The 19,718-nt window shown below is 44.2% G+C and overlaps 1 protein-coding gene across 1 annotated transcript in view; it reads left to right on the top strand.

Annotated features, from left to right (window-relative positions):
• DMBT1 (deleted in malignant brain tumors 1) overlaps positions 1-19,718 on the top strand; it is a 160,769-nt gene that overhangs the window by 18,613 nt on the left and 122,438 nt on the right. Inside the window, 11 exon segments of the mRNA XM_038758605.1 lie at positions 3,545-3,856; positions 4,970-5,098; positions 7,158-7,289; positions 8,005-8,140; positions 8,640-8,669; positions 9,440-9,504; positions 10,341-10,754; positions 12,555-12,875; positions 14,735-15,049; positions 16,918-17,232; positions 19,035-19,355. Coding sequence (XP_038614533.1) covers positions 3,545-3,856; positions 4,970-5,098; positions 7,158-7,289; positions 8,005-8,140; positions 8,640-8,669; positions 9,440-9,504; positions 10,341-10,754; positions 12,555-12,875; positions 14,735-15,049; positions 16,918-17,232; positions 19,035-19,355 — 2,490 coding nt within the window.

Genomic DNA, 19,718 nt, shown 5'->3' on the forward strand with positions numbered 1-19,718 from the left:
AGTAGCAGCCATTGACCACTGAGCATTCTAATTGGGACCCTTGAAAATTCTGATTGAAAATATGAAATTGCCTCATGACAGATAAGGGAGCCCCCATTTCCTCCCAAGCCAAGCCAGGTTAATAATTCTGGTGCTGGGACCCCCTCCTGTGAGGGATGTGTGAATCTGTGCACCAAGGAAGCTGGGGCATGGAGTATGGTGAAGTGCCTCATAGTCATTCCCTAATTCTAATCTTTTATATCATTCTTGCCCTAGAAATCAAATCAGCTTACCATGAAAGCATCCTTTGCTTCCAATGCCATGTTTTAGGGTAAAGCTAAAGACAACATCTCCATCTGAAAGAAACAGAGATCTTCAATCAATCAATCAATGGGTTTTTATTGAGTGCTTACTCTGCGCAGAGCACTGTACCAAATGGTTCAGAGTATACAATAGTATAGGCAGACACAATCTCTGCCCACAAGAAGCTCGCATAATAGAGGGGAAGACAGTCATTAAAATGCACTACAAATAGGGGAAATACAAGAGTGTAAGTGTATGTAGTCAAGTGCAGCGGGATTTAAGGTTGGGTTGATTAACCAAATTCATTGATTCAGTCGTATTTATCGAGCGCTTACTGTGTGCTGAGCAAATGCTAAAGGAATTCAGAACCAGGAGCATAGACAATGACAGAAGACAAGGCTTAGCTGGGGAAGGCTGTTTGGCGGAGATGCAGGCGCTCAATAAATACAATTGAATGAAAATGTGATTTTTGTAGGGCTTTGAAAGTGAGTTGAGTGTTAGTCTGTCAGATTTGAAGGGAGGGAGTTCCCAGCCAAAGGAAAGACTAGGCAAAGGTTTGGCAGCAAGAAAGGCAAGATTGAAGTGTGGTGAATAATTGGATTGGCATTAGAAGAGTGACTTGTGTAGAGTGGCTTGCAGAAGGAGATGAGGGAGCCAAGGTAGGAGGAAGAGCTAGTGGAATTCAAGCAGAACAGAACTTGCAAATAATTTCCACGGTAACTGCTTGACTCACAGCCCATGAAACACCCAAGCTGATTTGCTGTACTCCTGAGCTATTGACTGCAGGAGATGTAGCTTTTTCCCTCTGACAATTGTGGTTTCCTGCCTCGGTTGATTGTGCCAGGACTGCAGCTAATAATCATCTATCAGCAGCTCATATTTATTGGGCACATAATGCATGCTGAACACTACACTATGGTCTTGGAAGAGTACGATAAAAGATGATGGACTGCAGAGTTTACAGGCTAATAGTCTTGCATTACCAGGACGGGAAAGGCAGAAACAGCGCAAGGCCTTCACATGATAATAATAATAATGATGGCATTTATTAGGTGCTTACTATGTGCGAAGCACTGTTATAAGTGCTGGATATAAGAAGTCCACAACAGCTGCTGCAGCTAGATAGGTTATTGCAGCTGAGACTGTTGACTCAAAATCACTAGGAGCTCCTCTAGCTCCAGTACCTTACTGCTTCATCATTTTTATTTTCTGGGCCACCCATATGCGTACAAATGGCATCTGCTTTGGGGAGCAGTTTTTGGCGGCAAACTTAGGAGTATGTTCTCTTTCCTGATGTCCGGAAACTTCCTAGACTTCTGTTCTCTTTGGAAAAAGTCACCTCAGCCAATGGCCTCGTTGCTGTTTCTCTTGCAGGGACTCCTTCTATGCAAGAAACCACACATAGAAATCATCCTATACTTTGGGATACAGGTCGATTCACTACGAAACAACGGTGGCCATTTCCGAATTTTCCAACGCCACACTCCGGTTAGAAACAAATTCATGACCTCCACCGACAACTCAATGACCCTATAGGTCACTTAAAATGTATCCATCCAAGGTTGAGTGGTTTAGATTCTATTGCAATTGTAGCTTTGTTTTTTTCTGGACTCATGCGCTGGATTAGTGAATTTAGGGTACTTTTGCCCTGAAGATACATCTTTGTTCCCGCTGTTTCTTCAGCATTCCCCCTCCCCTGCATGAACTGCCCAGTGTCCCAGCAATGCCGTCTCCACTGGCCATGTATCTCTCCTCCAGGGAATACCCGGTAGTCTACCAAAGCCGTACCAGGATTTGGAAACGGGTCGACGCCGCCTTTCCCAGCTGAAAAAGCCCAAGCATAGACTAGCTGCTCTTTAGGATCACTTCCCAGGGCCGAGGCCGAGGTTGAAAGTGCTTAGTAGCCAGAGGATGGAACCAGAAGTGACCTCGTATTCTAGTTTACTCAGAAACTGAAATGGTCCCCTCAACAACTTTCCAGTGATAATGGCTACTGCCCTAGATGTCCATCCCTGTAAGGTTCTTGGGGTTCACGAGCTTGCCTTTGTTTACTCCCGCAATTCCCCTTCAAGTCTAATGTGCTCTGTATCACTGAATAGTGGCTTCATTCATCCCATCAAAAAAGCTAGTTGCTTCTTTCTCCAGGCATAGGTGCCAACCTTTCCTTTGAATGCTGGTATGTCAGAAAGTGGATAGGGATTTTAGTGGGGGGGTTGGAGAATAGAGAGGGAACAGGCTTCAAAGAGCCAACAGGATATAATGGGAAGCAGCGTGGGTTCTAATCCTGGCTCCGCCACTTGTCTGCTATGTGACCTTGAGCAAGTCTCTTCACTTCTCTGTGCCTCATTTTCCTCATCTGTAAAATGGGGATTAAGTGTGTGAGCCCCATATGTTGCCAACTTGTACTTCCCAAGCGCTTAGTACAGTGCTCTGCACACAGTAAACGCTCAATACAATTGAATGAATGAATGAATGAATGACAGGGACTGTGTTCTACCAGATTAACTTGTGTCTACCCCAGCACCTAGATTAGGGCTTGGTAATAACAATAATAATAATAATTTTGGTATTTATTAAGAGCTTACTATGTACAAAGCACTGTTCTAAGTGCTGGGGAGGTGACAAAGTGATCAGGTTGCCCCACGGGGGGCTCACAGTCTTAATCCCCATTTCACAGATGAGGTCACTGAGGCCCAGAGAAGTGAAGTGACTTGCCCAAAGTCACACAGCTGACAATTGGCGGAGCAGGGATTTGAACCCATGACCTCTGATTCCAAAGCCTGTGCTCTTTCCACTGAGCCACATTATTATCATTATTATTATTACTTTATCATTATGTCATCATCATCATCATCAATCGTATTTATTGAGCGCTTACTATGTGCAGAGCACTGTACTAAGCCCTTGGGAAGTACAAATTGGCAACATATAGAGACAGTCCCTACCCAACAGTGGGCTCACAGTCTAAAAGTCTAATTATGTCATCATCTGGGATCTTTCCATCCATGACTCTCGAGTCTCATCCGGGACCGGGGGTGAGCAGAGTTGAGGAGTCAGCTCAAAAATTGTGACAGAGGGGTGGGGTGGGGGGGATGGACCTCAGTTTCCAAATAGAGGAGCACCATTGCCTGCAAGTATTATGCAGTGGTAGAAAACTCTGCCAGATCCACCCCCGTTGGAACTGTGAATTGACTTGGCCTCTTCAAATTGGAAAGTCGGACACCGAGTCCACAATTAATGAACTGTCTCTTGCCTTTTCCAGCTGCGCCACTGAGATTGGCGAACGGGAGGAACCGGTGCGAGGGGCGTGTGGAGCTGTACTACCAGGGCACTTGGGGCACAGTGTGTGATGATTCCTGGGATGTGATGGACGCCCGGGTGGTCTGCCGGCGGCTGGGCTGTGGAGAAGCCATCTCTGCCCCTGTCAGTGCCGGGTTCGGCGAGGGCTCCGGACCTATTCTCCTGGATGAGGTGAACTGTTCCGGGAATGAATCCTCTCTGGAAGAGTGTTCCCACGGGGGATGGGGCACCCACAACTGCGCCCACCGGGAGGATGCCGGTGTCATCTGCACAGGTGTGTTTGTGAGGTAGTTCAATTATGGATCACCAAAAAGGCTTTTTTTTTTTTTGCCAATGTAGTCCCAGGCAGAGACAGGAAATTCATGCACTGTGATGAACTTTGGAGCGTCAGTAATATGTCACACCAACCCAAGAAGGCTAATTTTAATCTTGTTTCTTTCCCCCTCAGGCATCCCATCTACAGAGAAGTGCCTAGTAAATATTCCCTGTCTTTCATAATAATAATAATTATTATTATTATGGTATATGTTAAACACTTACTATGTGCATCCCAGCTACAGAGAAGTGCCTCGTAAATATTCCATCTTCCATAATAATAATAATAATAATAATAATAATGGTATGTGTTAAGCACTTACTATGTGCCAAGCACTGTTCTAAGTGCTGGGGTATATACAAAGTAATCAGGTCATTCCACAGTCTTAATCCTCATTTTAACAGATGAGGTAACTGAAGCACAGAGAAGTTAAGTGGCTTGCCGAAGGTCACATGGCAGACAACTGGCGGAGCCGGGATTAGAACCCACGTCCTCTGACTCCCAAATCCATGCTCTTTCCACTAAGCCACACTGCTTCTCTGTGTTACCCTGAAGGTAACGTTTGTGCCATTTGTGTCTTTCATTTCCGTTCTAATTCTATAATTTTGGTTTAAACCAAAGGCAACTTCTTTCTCCAGTATAAAAATGGATAGTCCCCTTAGACGATTCAGGCAAGACATGAAACACCTGCAAATATCTCCCATAATTATTTGGCTCAAGTTCAAATGGAACGGCCCAGTTTGCTCCAATGTGTGAAGAAAAGTTATGTCCTCTAATTTTCCAACATCTGCTCTCATAATAGAGGAAATTCCTGGCTTCTCCAGTCCTGATCCTTTTCCAACGGGCTTGATAGACACCAGATTTCACTGTCCCGGGCAAGGAGCTGTGCAAGTTTGCACTGAGAGCACTGTGACCCCTTCTGAGGGGCAACCCCTCTATTTAAGGTTTGGGTGCTTCAGAGGTTAACTCAGCTCTTTCCCGGCAAAAAGATTTCCCAGAGCCTCTTGTGGGAGATTGGGTGCCCAGCAGTATCCTCAACATCCTAGCAGCCTCGTTTTTCTCTTCACACAGTAAAGGAGCGATTTTTAGGGTTTCACCCAAAAGATAATACCCGATTTTCACCCCTTAAAGTGTGGTCACCATCCCATGACTTTCAGTATCACATCCCTGAAGGCATGAGAAACATGCAGTGTCTAGCGAGTCAGGCTTGCTTCTAGATAATAATTACTAATTGTGGTATTTTTTTAAGCACTCACTATGTGCCAGGTGCTGTAATAAGCATTAGGGTGGATACAAGCAAATCAGGTTGGACACAGTCCCTGTCCCACGTGGGGCTCACAGTCTCGACCCCCATTTTACAGATGAGATAACTGAGGCCCAGAGAAGTTAAGTGACCTGCCCAAGGCCACACAGCAGACAAATATCAGGGTCATGGTTAGAATCCAGGTCCTTCTGAATCCCAGACTCAAGCTCCATCCATTAGGCCATGCTGTTTACAGAGCTGCTGGAAACTCTGATAATGATAATGATGATAATGATGGCATTTGTTAAGCGCTTACTATGTGCAAAGCACTATTCTAAGCACTGGGGGGGATACAAGGTGATCAGGTTGTCCCATGTGGGGCTCACAGTCTTAATCCCCATTTTACAAATGAGGTAACTGAGGCTCAGAGAATAATAATAATAATAATGATGGTATTTGTTAAGCGCTTACTATGTGCAAAGCACTATTCTAAGCACTGGGGGGGATACAAGGTGATCAGGTTGTCCCATGTGGGGCTCACAGTCTTAATCCCCATTTTACAAATGAGGTAACTGAGGCTCAGAGAATAATAATAATAATAATGATGGTATTTGTTAAGCGCTTACTATGTGCAAAGCACTGTTCTAAGCACTGGGGGGATACAAGGTGATCAGGTTGTCCCACGTGGGGCTCACAGTCTTAATCCCCATTTTACAAATGAGGTAACTGAGGCTCAGAAAAGTTAAGTGACTTGCCCAAGGTCATACAGCAGACATGTGGCGGGGCCGGGATTAGAACCCATGACCTCTGGCTCCCAAGCCCGGGCTCTTTCCACTGAGCTACGCTGCTTCTCTGATGGAGAAATGGATTTCCCCCATGATCAAGGAGGCAGGGAGCACCTGCAAACACCCCCCATAATATTTATTTATCTCAAAGTCCAATGGAATAATCCTGCTGCTGCCTGGGCCTTTCCAGCTACTGACTGCCAGCTGCAGTCACCTTCTCTTGCTCCAACATAACTTTCTACCATGATCAATGGCACTTTGATCAATCAATCACTAGTATTTATCGAGTGCTTACCGAGTGTAGAGCACTGTACTAAGCCCTTGGGAGACTACAGTAAAATAGAGGTGGTAGACATAATCCCTGCCCACAAGGAACTCACAGTTTTAAGTTCATTCATTCATTCAATCATATTTATTGAGCACTTACTGTGTGCAGAGCACTGTACTAAGCTCTTGGGAAGTATAAGTTGCCACAAAACAATCAATTAATAATAATAATAATAATAATAATGGCATTTATTAAGCGCTTACTATGTGCAAAGCACTGTTCTAAGTGCTGGGGAGGTTACAAGGTGATCAGGTTGTCCCACGGGGGATCACAGTCTTAATCCCCATTTTACAGATGAGGGAACTGAGGCCCAGAGAAGTGAAGTGACTTGCCCAAAGTCACACAGCTAACACGTGACGGAGCAGGGATTTGAACCCATGACCTCTGACTCCAAAGACCGGGCTCTTTCCACTGAGCCATGCTGCTTCTCATTATATTCACTTGGCATCTACCCAGTGCTTAGAACAGTGTTTGGCACATAGAAAGCACTTAACAAATATCACAATTATTATTATTATTACTACTGTGTGCAGAGCACTGAATTAAGATCTTGGGAAAATACAGCAAAATGTGGTGCCTGCCTTCAGGGAGTTTACAGTCTAAAAAGGGAGACAGAATAACTGGTTAAGTGACTGTCCAACCTGATAATCTTGAATCTACCCCCAGCACTAAGTACAGTGCCTGGCACATAGTAAGTACTTAACAAATACCATTAAAAATTAAAAAAAAAATAACAACCGCTTGTAGCAATGTCTTGTACGAGAATCAAAAGCCCACTCTTCTAAGACATATCTAAAACAACTGAAGTGTTAGAATGTCTCTAACAGGAACAGAGATACATTCTTATAATTGTGGTATTCTTATGATACTTTGCGAGTCCCACTGGTTTACATCTTTAAAAAGAGTCACTATTCACATACAAGTATTTAACTCAAAGGGTAGACAAGGAACAGAAAAAGGAAAAACTATCTGAAATTTCCAAGTCCCTCATAACCTTGTCTAAGCTTCTCGTACAGAAATTGGAAGTGGAACAAGGTAATGAAGGGATTCACTGTACTTGTACAAGTAACTTGTACTTCCCAAGCACTTAGTACAGTGCTCTGCACACAGTAAGTGCTCAATAAATACGATTGATTGATTGATTGCTTGATTCAACATCTTTCTGGCCTTCCTGAAGATATTTTAAGAGACTCTGTCCCATTCTCAGCCCTGTTCATCAGCAAGAGATGGGTCTTTCTTCTCCAACTGGAACCACTGCTTGGTAGAAATGGTTACCAAAAAAATAGGCACGAAAGAGACGACCATTCAATTCTGAAGCTTTTCTGGATGTTGACCATCTAGTTATTTTGGCTCCCACTGACCCCCTTGAGTATGTCTTGAGCAGAGATGTGCAATGGACATTAAGTTTCCTGAGACATGAGGCCAGAGAGGAAAGATGGAAGGAAAGAGGTTTATGCTAACACCGCTTGATTTGATTAGTGCTCAAAGAGCTCTAATGCATGTTGTTTTTCTTCCTTTTGAAGAGGGAGAACAGTTTCAGGCAACAGTAACTGCTGTTGCTCTGAACAGGACTTTTCTTAGGGAAAAAGAAAACCAATTCAAGTGGACAAAAAAAAAAGCTGTAACTATCCTTTGATGCCTAAAATCAATCAGTGAATCAACTATGACCCTTTGCCACTAGGTTACTTGTCCATGTTCCACTGACCCATCATGGTTTCTAAATTGGCCACACTTTCTTCTTTCCTTTCAGAGCAAGAGGCTACTCCTTCAGAAAAAACATGTGAGTACCTGAGATCATCTCTGAATTCACAGATTCTCCAATTCCTCTACATCATGTTCTTACAACCTGGAGCAATAGTAGTTACAAATGATCCACTCCAAATGGTGTACTTTCAGGCATAATTGCAAATATTCGTCACCGTAGAAGAGTGTGTTTTCTCTGACAGAGGGCAAGACAAGTAGCACCTTGGGGTCAACCGATATTTCTATTAATATCTGTCTCCTCCTCTAGATTATAAACTCATCATGGGGAGGGAAAGAGTCTACCCACTTTGTTGCATTGTACTCTCCCAAGTGCTTAGCACATTGCTCTGCCACAGTAAGCACTCAATAAATGATGACGATGTTGTTACCAATAGAGTCTTTGAAAATTCTGATGCAATTTATGACATTATTCTAAGAATTTTCTGAACAGGAGTGCTTGATGGGCAGATCAATCCTGCAAAGGACAGGGGAAAATTGTGATAATATTCACACCTATGAATGCGGGGATTGACAGTGTACCCGTAGATGTGTCCAGGGAATAAATTACTGAGATAAACCAGCCATCAAATGTCTTGAATATTCTGGCAAGACTAAATGTATTCTTGTTCTCTTTTTCTTTAGATGCTTCATCAACAACCCAGGGAATTCCTTGTGAGTGATCCTTTTCTTCTAAAATTCCAAGTTTAGGTGTGATTCTTGTCTTAGAACCCAAAGCAGTGGGCCATGAAAGCATTTTTGCTCTTCTAATTTTGGGCTTTCAATGTAAAACAAAAGATAACACGTCTAATACAAAAATAGCATTTAGGCAGGACATGGGGTGTCAGGAAATGTCTCCCTTGGTGACTGTTTGTGTCAGGATTCAATGGGACTCCCCAGCCACTCAGTGATACACCTGAGCTACTGATTACAGGGTGGGAAACTCTCCTTCCCTCTCCCAAATGCAGTTCCTCCCATGACCCATCACTCTAGGGCATCTGCATTTCTGTCACTGCACTGAAGCCAAAGAAGGTTCCTTCTCCTTTTTCAAATCTCTGGTCAAAGGCGACTGGGGAAGCAGCATGGCTCAGTGGAAAGAGCCCGGGCTTTGGAATCAGAGTTTATAGGTTCAAAATCCCAGCTCCGCCAATTGTCAGCTGTGTGACTTTGGGCGAGTCTCTTAACTTCTCTGTGCCTCAGTTACCTCAACTGTAAAATGGGGACTAAGACTGTGAGCCCCCTGTACAGTGTTTTGCACATAGTAAGTGCTTAATAAATGCCATTATTATTATTATTACTAGCCACTGATATATATATATATATATATATATATTTAAGAGAATCTGGTCCTGGAAGTAATGCTGTCCAGAGAGGTAAAAAAGGCAGTCTCTCTTTACTAGTGGCCAAGACCAGACAAAAATTCACGTCTTTCTGGAATCTTTCAGCTCAACCTCTGGCCTCACTGTCATTTCTCTTACAGGGCACCAACCCACCTCAGCAAATCCTCAGGGTAAGAAAGCTTGTTACTTGTTACAGGCCAGGCTTGAGGGCCTGTTTGTTTCTTTGCTTGCAGTATTGGTTGAGTCCTTTCTACTTGCCAAGCAAGGGAGTGTGTGTGTATATTCTGCTAAAACCTCAAAAATACATATTCTCTACCAGTTCTCGTCACCAAGAGTACTGACTCTTTGCACCTATGTTCATCCTTAAACTCTTCAGTCCCTACTATCTGAGGAGCTGGCAGTATCCTAGTCTTGCCTTCCGCAGTTCCAACCTCTTGCCCAGATTGGCTCCAGGGAGCTCCTTTCTCCCACAAATCTGTCACACTTCGGCCCTCTGCACATTCAAAGCCCTTCTAAAATTCCACGTCTTTTTTCCTATGGTCAGCAACATATTTCATATCAATCCTTCAGCCGAACCATGCCCTTAGATAATAATTTGTTTACATCCATTTATGAAAACAGTGCTTTGCACATAGTAAGTGCTTAATAAATGCCATTATTATTATTATTATATATGAGTGTATGTGTGTGTTCTTGTGTGTGTATGGGTGTGTATGTGTGCATGCACTTGTTTGAATAGTCATTTTTTTTCTGATTCCACTGGTGGTGAATAGTTTTCATCTGTCAAACCCAAAGCCTTCTGTGGGAACTTCCGGATACTTACTACTGTCAATTTTTATTCAGAAAGCACACAATAATTATGACTATTGAATTGCTAGGGGCTGTTGTCACCTTTTCTCCAATAAAAAAATATGAACTGGCTTGCTACAAGAAGAGACTCATATCTTTCAGTGGCAAAGTCTTGCACTGAGTCTATGAATAATGAAATGTCTCTTGTCTTTCCAAGCCATTCCAGTGAGACTGGTGAACGGGAGCACTCACTGCGAGGGCCGCGTGGAGCTGTATTATCAGGGCACTTGGGGCACGGTGTGTGATGATTCCTGGGATTTGATGGATGCCCGGGTGGTCTGCCGGCAGCTGGGCTGTGGAGAAGCCATCTCTGCCCCTATCAGCGCCTGGTCCGGCGAAGGCTCCGGACGTATTCTGCTGGACGACGTGAACTGTTCTGGGAACGAATCGTCTCTGGAAGATTGTTCCCACAGTGGATGGGGGAACCACAACTGTGCCCACCGGGAGGATGCTAGTGTCATCTGCGCAGGTGGGCCTGTTGCTCAGATCAATTTGATATCAGAATACTGGGAGTTACTAATATAGCCCTAAGACGTTATCAGAAAATCCAATTATTGTAAAGAACCGTCATGTATCTGGAATGTTCCTCACTGATCCACCAAGACCAATAGTAACTTCGTTTCTCTTCTCCCTCAGGGGCTCCACTGACAACCACAGAAATTCCCCGTAAGTACTCTATTTTTTCAAACTACCCTGATTCCTAGTTTTGGGATGATTCTTAGGATCCAAAGCAGTGAACCTGAAAGCAGCTTCCTACTTTTCAATACTGTGAAATCAAAGGTACTATGTTTGCTTGATAGAAAAATGGATTGTCCCAAAAAGGCATTTCAGGCGGGATATGGAACGTGAATAAATGGTGCAAATCCAAATGCAAGGGCTAGGCAGAAGGGAGTGGGAGATCCCAGCTCCTCCAATTGTCAGCTGTGTGACTTTGGGCAAGTCACTTCACTTCTCTGGGCCTCAGTTCCCTCATCTGTAAAATGGGGATTAAGACTGTGAGCCCGCCGTGGGACAACCCGATCACCTTGTAACCTCCCCAGCACTTAGAACAATGCTTTCCACATAGTAAGCACTTAATAAATGCTATTATTATTATTATTATTATTATTATTATTATTATGGACTTGTGAGATGGAGCATGGGTGGAGCTGTCTACAGTGATAGCAAAATCGGGTGTAGGGGACATGGTTTGGATGGGAATATAAGGAGTTCTGTTTTGGACATGTCAAGTTGGAGGAGACACACCCAAGTAGAGCTGTCCCGGTGGCAGGAGGAAATGAGAGACTATGGAGAAGGAGGGAAATTGGGGCTGGAGATGGAGATTTGGGAATCATCTTCCTAGAGACGATAGTTGAAGCCACGGGAGTGAATGAGTTCTCCAAGGGAGTGTGTGTATCTTCTGCCAAAACCTGCCATTCTTTTTCTCAAAAATACCTCTTAGACCTAACTTCCTCTCCTCCGGTTCAAGTGTTTATCAAATCATAATTTGACTATTATAGCCACATCTTAGGTGGTCCCCTTACCTCTAGCCTCTAAGGCTTCAGTCTATACTCTAAACTGCTTACTGGATCATATTCCTGAAACACGTACAGTATGACTTGCTTCTTCTCAAAGATTGCCATTTATTGTGGCTCTCCCTGGAGAGCTTAAAGATTCTTACCTTTATGACTCTCTACCAGTTCTCGTCAACATGTGCATTGACTCTTTGCACTTTCTACGTTCATCCTTAAACTCTTCAGTCCCTACTACCTGAGGAGATGGCAGTATCCTAGTCTCGCCTTCCACAGTTCCAACCTCTTGCCCAGATTGGCTCCAGGGAGCTCCTTTCTCCCACAAATCTGTCACACTTCGGCCCTCTGCACATTCAAAGCCCTTCTAAAATTCCATATCTTTTTTTCCAATGGTCAGCAATATATTTCATATCAATCCTTCAGCCGAACCATGCCCTTAGGTAATAATTTATTTACGCCCATTTATGAAAACAATGCTTTGCACATAGTAAGTGCTTAATAAATGCCATTATTATTATTATTATATGTGAGTGTATGTGTGTGTTTTTGTGTGTGTATGGGTATGTATGTGTGCATGCACTTGTTTGAATAGTCATTTTTTTTCTGATTCCACTGGTCGTGAATAGTTTTCATCCGTCAAACCCAAAGCCTTCTGTGGGAACTTCCGGGTACTTACTACTGTCCACTTTTATTCAGAAAGCCCACAATAATTATGACTATTGAATTGCTAGGGGTTGTTGTCACCTTGTCTCCAATAAAAAAACTATGAGCTGGCTTGCTACAAGAAAAGACTCATCTCTTTCAGTGGCAAAGTCTTGCACTGAGTCTACGAATAATGAAATGTCTCTTGTCTTTCCAAGCCATTCCAGTGAGACTGGTGAATGGGAGCACTCACTGCGAGGGGCGCGTGGAGCTGTATTATCAGGGCACTTGGGGCACGGTGTGTGATGATTCCTGGGATTTGATGGATGCCCGGGTGGTCTGCCGGCAGCTGGGCTGTGGAGAAGCCATCTCTGCCCCTATCAGCGCCTGGTCCGGAGAAGGCTCCGGACGTATTCTGCTGGACGACGTGAACTGTTCTGGGAACGAATCATCTCTGGAAGATTGTTCCCACAGTGGATGGGGTAACCACAACTGTGCCCACCGGGAGGATGCTAGTGTCGTCTGCGCAGGTGGGCCTATTGCTCAGATCAATTTGATATCAGAATACTGGGAGTTACCAATATAGCCCTAAGACACTAACAGAAAATCCAATTATTGTAAAGAACCGTCGTGTATCTGGAATGTTCCTCACCGATCCACCAAGACCAATAGTAACGTTGTTTCTCTTCTCCCTCAGGGGTTCCACTAACAACCACAGAAATTCTCCGTAAGTACTCTATTTCTTCAAACTACCCTGATTCCTAGTTTCGGGATGATTCTTAGGATCCAAAGCAGTGAACCTGAAAGCAGCTTCCTACTTTTCAATACTGTGAAATCAAAGGTACTACGTATGCCTGATAGAAAAATGGATTGTCCCAAAAAGGCATTTCAGGTGGGATATGGAACATGAATAAATGGTGCAAATCCAAATGCAAGGACTAGGCAGAAAGGAGTGGGAGATCCCAGCTCCTCCAATTGTCAGCTGTGTGACTTTGGGCAAGTCACTTCACTTCTCTGGGCCTCAGTTCCCTCATCTGTAAAATAGGGATTAAGACTGTGAGCCCGCCATAGGACAACCTGATCACCTTGTAACCTCCCCAGTGCTTAGAACAGTGTTTTCCACATAGTAAGCACTTAATAAATGCCATTATTATTATTATTATTATGGACTTGTGAGACAGGGAGCATGGTGGTGCTGTCTACAGTGATAGCAAAATCGGGTGTAGGGGACAAGGTTTGGATGGGAATATAAGGAGTTCTGTTTTGGACATGTCAAGTTGGAGGAGACACACCCAAGTAGAGCTGTCCCGGCAGCAGGAGGAAATGAGAGACTATGGAGAAGGAGGGAAATCGGGGCTGGAGATGGAGATTTGGGAATCATCTTCCTAGAGATGATAGTTGAAGCCATGGGAGTGAATGAGTTCTCCAAGGGAGTGTGTGTATCTTCTGCCAAAACCTGCCATTCTTTTTCTCAAAAATACCTCTTGGACCTAAATTTCTCTCCTCTGGTTCAAGTGTTTATCAAATCATAATTAGACTATTATAGCCACATCCTTGGTGGTCCCCTTACCTCTCGCCTCTACTGCTTCAGTCTATACTCTACACTGCTTACTGGATCATATTCCTGAAACACTTACGGTATGACTTGCTTCTTCTCAAAGATTGCCATTTATTGTGGCTCTCCCTGGAGAGGTTAATGATTCTTACCTTTATGCCTCTCTACCAGTTCTCGTCAACATGTGCATTGACTCTTTGCACTTTCTATGTTCATCCTTAAACTCTTCAATCCCTACTATCTGATGAGCTGGCGTTATCCTATTCTCACCTTTCCCAGTTCCAGCCTCTTGCCCAGATTGGCCCCAGGGAACTCCTTTCTCCCACAGATCTGTCACATTTCAGCCGTCTGCACATTCAAAGCCCTTCTAAAATTCCACATCTTTTTTCCTATGATCAGCAACGTATTTCATATCAATCCTTCAGCCGAACCATGCCCTTAGGTAATAATTTATTTACACCCATTTCTGAAAACAGTGCTTTGCACATATTAAGTGCTTAATAAATGCCATTATTATTATTATATGTGTATGTGTTTGTTTTTGTGTGTGTATGTGTGTGTATGTGTGCATGCACTTATTTGAATAGTCATTTTTTTCTGATTCCACTGGTCGTGAATATTTTTCATCTGTCAACCCCAAAGCCTTCTGTGGGAACTTCCGGATACTGTCCATTTATATTCAGAAAGCACACAATAATTATGACTATTGAATTGCTAGGGGTTGTTGTCACCTTTTCTCCAACAAAAAAATATGAACTGGCTTGCTACAAGAAGAGACTCATATCTTTCAGTGGCAAAGTCTTGCACTGAGTCAACGAATAATGAAATGTCTCTTGTCTTTTCAAGCCATCCCAGTGAGACTGGTGAATGGGAGCACTCACTGTGAGGGGCGCGTGGAGCTGTATTATCAGGGCACTTGGGGCACGGTGTGTGATGATTCCTGGGATGTGATGGACGCCCGGGTGGTCTGCCGGCAGCTGGGCTGTGGAGAAGCCATCTCTGCCCCTATCAGCGCCTGGTCCGGTGAAGGCTCCGGGCGTATTCTGCTGGACGACGTGAACTGTTCTGGGAACGAATCGGTTCTGGAAGACTGTTCCCACAGTGGATGGGGCAACCACAACTGTGCCCACCGGGAGGATGCTAGTGTCATCTGCGCAGGTGGGCCTATTGCTCAGATCAATTTGATGTCAGAATACTGGGAGTTACCAATATAGCCCTAAGACACTATCAGAAAATCCAATTATTGTAAACAACTGTCATGTATCTGGAATGTTCCCCACCGATCCACCAAGACCAATAGTAAGGTCATTTCTCTTCTCCCTCAGGGGCTCCACTGACAACCACAGAAATTCCCCGTAAGTACTCTATTTCTTCAAACTACCCTGATTCCTACTTTAGGGGCGATTCTTAGGACCCAAAGCAGTGAACCTGAAAGCAGCTTCCTACTTTTCAACACTATGAAATCAAAGGTACTGTGTCTGCCTGATAGAAAAATGGATCGTCCCAAAAAGGCATTTCAGGCAGGATATGGAGCGTGAATTAACGGTGCAAATCCAAATGCAAGGGCTAGGCAGAAGGGAGTGGGAGATCCCAGCTCCTCCAATTGTTAGCTGTGTGACTTCGAGCAAGTCACTTTACTTCTCTGTACCTCAGTTCCCTCATCTGTAAAATGGGGATTAAGACTGTGAACCCCCCGTGGGACAACCTGATCACCTTGTAATCTCCCCAGTGCTTAGAACAGTGCTTTCCACATAGTAAGTGCTTAATAAATGCCATTATTACTATTAGTATCGACTTGTGCGACAGGGAGCATGGTGGTGCTGTCTACAGTGATAGCAAAATCGGGTGTAGGGGACAAGGTTTGGATGGGAATATAAGGAGTTCTGTTTTGGACATCTCAAGTTGGAGGAGACACACCCAAGTAGAGCTGTCCCGGCGGCAGGAGGAAATGGGAGACTACGGAGAAGGAGGGAAATCGGGGCTGGAGATGGAGATTTGGGAATCATCTTCCTAGAGATGATAGTTGAAGCCATGGGAGTGAATGAGTTCTCCAAGGGAGTGTGTGTATCTTCTGCCAAAACCTGCCATTCTTTTTCTCAAAAATACCTCTTGGACCTAAATTTCTCTCCTCTGGTTCAAGTGTTTATCAAATCATAATTAGACTATTATAGCCACATCCTTGGTGGTCCCCTTACCTCTCGCCTCTACTGCTTCAGTCTATACTCTACACTGCTTACTGGATCATATTCCTGAAACACTTACGGTATGACTTGCTTCTTCTCAAAGATTGCCATTTATTGTGGCTCTCCCTGGAGAGGTTAATGATTCTTACCTTTATGCCTCTCTACCAGTTCTCGTCAACATGTGCATTGACTCTTTGCACTTTCTATGTTCATCCTTAAACTCTTCAATCCCTACTATCTGATGAGCTGGCGTTATCCTATTCTCACCTTTCCCAGTTCCAGCCTCTTGCCCAGATTGGCCCCAGGGAACTCCTTTCTCCCACAGATCTGTCACATTTCAGCCGTCTGCACATTCAAAGCCCTTCTAAAATTCCACATCTTTTTTCCTATGATCAGCAACGTATTTCATATCAATCCTTCAGCCGAACCATGCCCTTAGGTAATAATTTATTTACACCCATTTCTGAAAACAGTGCTTTGCACATATTAAGTGCTTAATAAATGCCATTATTATTATTATATGTGTATGTGTTTGTTTTTGTGTGTGTATGTGTGTGTATGTGTGCATGCACTTATTTGAATAGTCATTTTTTTCTGATTCCACTGGTCGTGAATATTTTTCATCTGTCAACCCCAAAGCCTTCTGTGGGAACTTCCGGATACTGTCCATTTATATTCAGAAAGCACACAATAATTATGACTATTGAATTGCTAGGGGTTGTTGTCACCTTTTCTCCAACAAAAAAATATGAACTGGCTTGCTACAAGAAGAGACTCATATCTTTCAGTGGCAAAGTCTTGCACTGAGTCAACGAATAATGAAATGTCTCTTGTCTTTTCAAGCCATCCCAGTGAGACTGGTGAATGGGAGCACTCACTGTGAGGGGCGCGTGGAGCTGTATTATCAGGGCACTTGGGGCACGGTGTGTGATGATTCCTGGGATGTGATGGACGCCCGGGTGGTCTGCCGGCAGCTGGGCTGTGGAGAAGCCATCTCTGCCCCTATCAGCGCCTGGTCCGGTGAAGGCTCCGGGCGTATTCTGCTGGACGACGTGAACTGTTCTGGGAACGAATCGGTTCTGGAAGACTGTTCCCACAGTGGATGGGGCAACCACAACTGTGCCCACCGGGAGGATGCTAGTGTCATCTGCGCAGGTGGGCCTATTGCTCAGATCAATTTGATGTCAGAATACTGGGAGTTACCAATATAGCCCTAAGACACTATCAGAAAATCCAATTATTGTAAACAACTGTCATGTATCTGGAATGTTCCCCACCGATCCACCAAGACCAATAGTAAGGTCATTTCTCTTCTCCCTCAGGGGCTCCACTGACAACCACAGAAATTCCCCGTAAGTACTCTATTTCTTCAAACTACCCTGATTCCTACTTTAGGGGCGATTCTTAGGACCCAAAGCAGTGAACCTGAAAGCAGCTTCCTACTTTTCAACACTATGAAATCAAAGGTACTGTGTCTGCCTGATAGAAAAATGGATCGTCCCAAAAAGGCATTTCAGGCAGGATATGGAGCGTGAATTAACGGTGCAAATCCAAATGCAAGGGCTAGGCAGAAGGGAGTGGGAGATCCCAGCTCCTCCAATTGTTAGCTGTGTGACTTCGAGCAAGTCACTTTACTTCTCTGTACCTCAGTTCCCTCATCTGTAAAATGGGGATTAAGACTGTGAACCCCCCGTGGGACAACCTGATCACCTTGTAATCTCCCCAGTGCTTAGAACAGTGCTTTCCACATAGTAAGTGCTTAATAAATGCCATTATTACTATTAGTATCGACTTGTGCGACAGGGAGCATGGTGGTGCTGTCTACAGTGATAGCAAAATCGGGTGTAGGGGACAAGGTTTGGATGGGAATATAAGGAGTTCTGTTTTGGACATCTCAAGTTGGAGGAGACACACCCAAGTAGAGCTGTCCCGGCGGCAGGAGGAAATGGGAGACTACGGAGAAGGAGGGAAATCGGGGCTGGAGATGGAGATTTGGGAATCATCTTCCTAGAGATGATAGTTGAAGCCACGGGAGTGAATGAGTTCTCCAAGGGAGAACTTCCTCTTCTCTGGTTCAAGTGTTTATCAAATCATAATTAGACTATTATAGCCACATCTTTGGTGGTCCCCTTACCTCTAGCCTCTACCGCTTCAGTCTATACTCTACACTGCTTACTGGATCATATTCCTGAAACACTTACGCTATGACTTGCTTCTTCTCAAAGATTGCCATTTATTGTGGCTCTCCCTAGAGAGGTTAATGATTCTTACCTTTATGACTCTCTACCAGTTCTCATCAACATGTGCATTGACTCTTTGCACTTTCTACGTTCATCCTTAAACTCTTCAGTCCCTACTATCTGACGAGTTGGGAGTATCCTATTCTCACCTTTCCCAGTTCCAGCCTCTTGCCCAAATTGGCCCCATTGACTCCTTTCTCCCACAGATCTGTCACACTTCAGCCGTCTGCACATTCAAAGCCCTTCTAAAATTCCACATCTTTTTTCCTATGATCAGCAACATATTTCATATCAATCCTTCAGCCGAACCATGCCCTTAGGTAATAATTTATTTGCGCCCATTTATGAAAACAGTGCTTTTCACATAGTAAGTGCTAAATAAATGCCATTATTATTATTATTATATGTGTGTGTTTTTGTGTGTGTATGGGTGTGTATGTGTGCATGCACTTGTTTGAATAGTCAATTTTTTTCTGATTCCACTGGTCGTGAACAGTTTTCATCCATCAAACCCAAGGCCTTCTGTGGGAACTTCCGGATATTTACTACTGTCCACTTTTATTCAGAAAGCACACAATAATTATGACTATTGAATTGCTAGGGGTTGTTGTCACCTTGTCTCCAATAAATAAATATGAACTGGCTTGCTACAAGAAAGGACTCATCTCTTTCAGAGGGAAAGTCTTGCACTGAGTCTACGAATAATGAAATGTCTCTTGTCTTTCCAAGCCATTCCAGTGAGACTGGTGAATGGGAGCACTCACTGCGAGGGCCGCGTGGAGCTGTATTATCAGGGCACCTGGGGCACGGTGTGCGATGATTCCTGGGATTTGATGGATGCCCGGGTGGTCTGCCGGCAGCTGGGCTGTGGAGAAGCCATCTCTGCCCCTATCAGCGCCTGGTCCGGCGAAGGCTCCGGACGTATTCTGCTGGACGACGTGAACTGTTCTGGGAACGAATCGTCTCTGGAAGACTGTTCCCACAGTGGATGGGGCAACCACAACTGTGCCCACCGGGAGGATGCTAGTGTCATCTGCGCAGGTGGGCCTACTGCTCAGATCAATTGGATGTCAGAATACTGGGAGTTACCAATATAGCCCTAAGACACTATCAGAAAATCCAATTATTGTAAACAACTGTCATGTATCTGGAATGTTCCTCATGATTCCACCAAGACTAATAATAATAATGATGATGGCATTTATTAAGCACTTACTATGTGCAAAGCACTGTTCTAAGCACTGGGGAGGTTACAAGGTGATCAGGTTGTCCCACGGGAGGCTCACAGTCTTAATCCCAATTTTCCAGATGAGGGAACTGAGGCCCAGAGAAGTGAAGTGACTTGCCCAAAGTCACACAGCTGACAAGTGACAGAGAACCCACAACCTCTGTCTCCCAAGCCCG

This window comes from Tachyglossus aculeatus, chromosome 16 (genome assembly GCF_015852505.1).
Source record: "Tachyglossus aculeatus isolate mTacAcu1 chromosome 16, mTacAcu1.pri, whole genome shotgun sequence".
Classification (NCBI taxonomy): domain Eukaryota; kingdom Metazoa; phylum Chordata; class Mammalia; order Monotremata; family Tachyglossidae; genus Tachyglossus; species Tachyglossus aculeatus.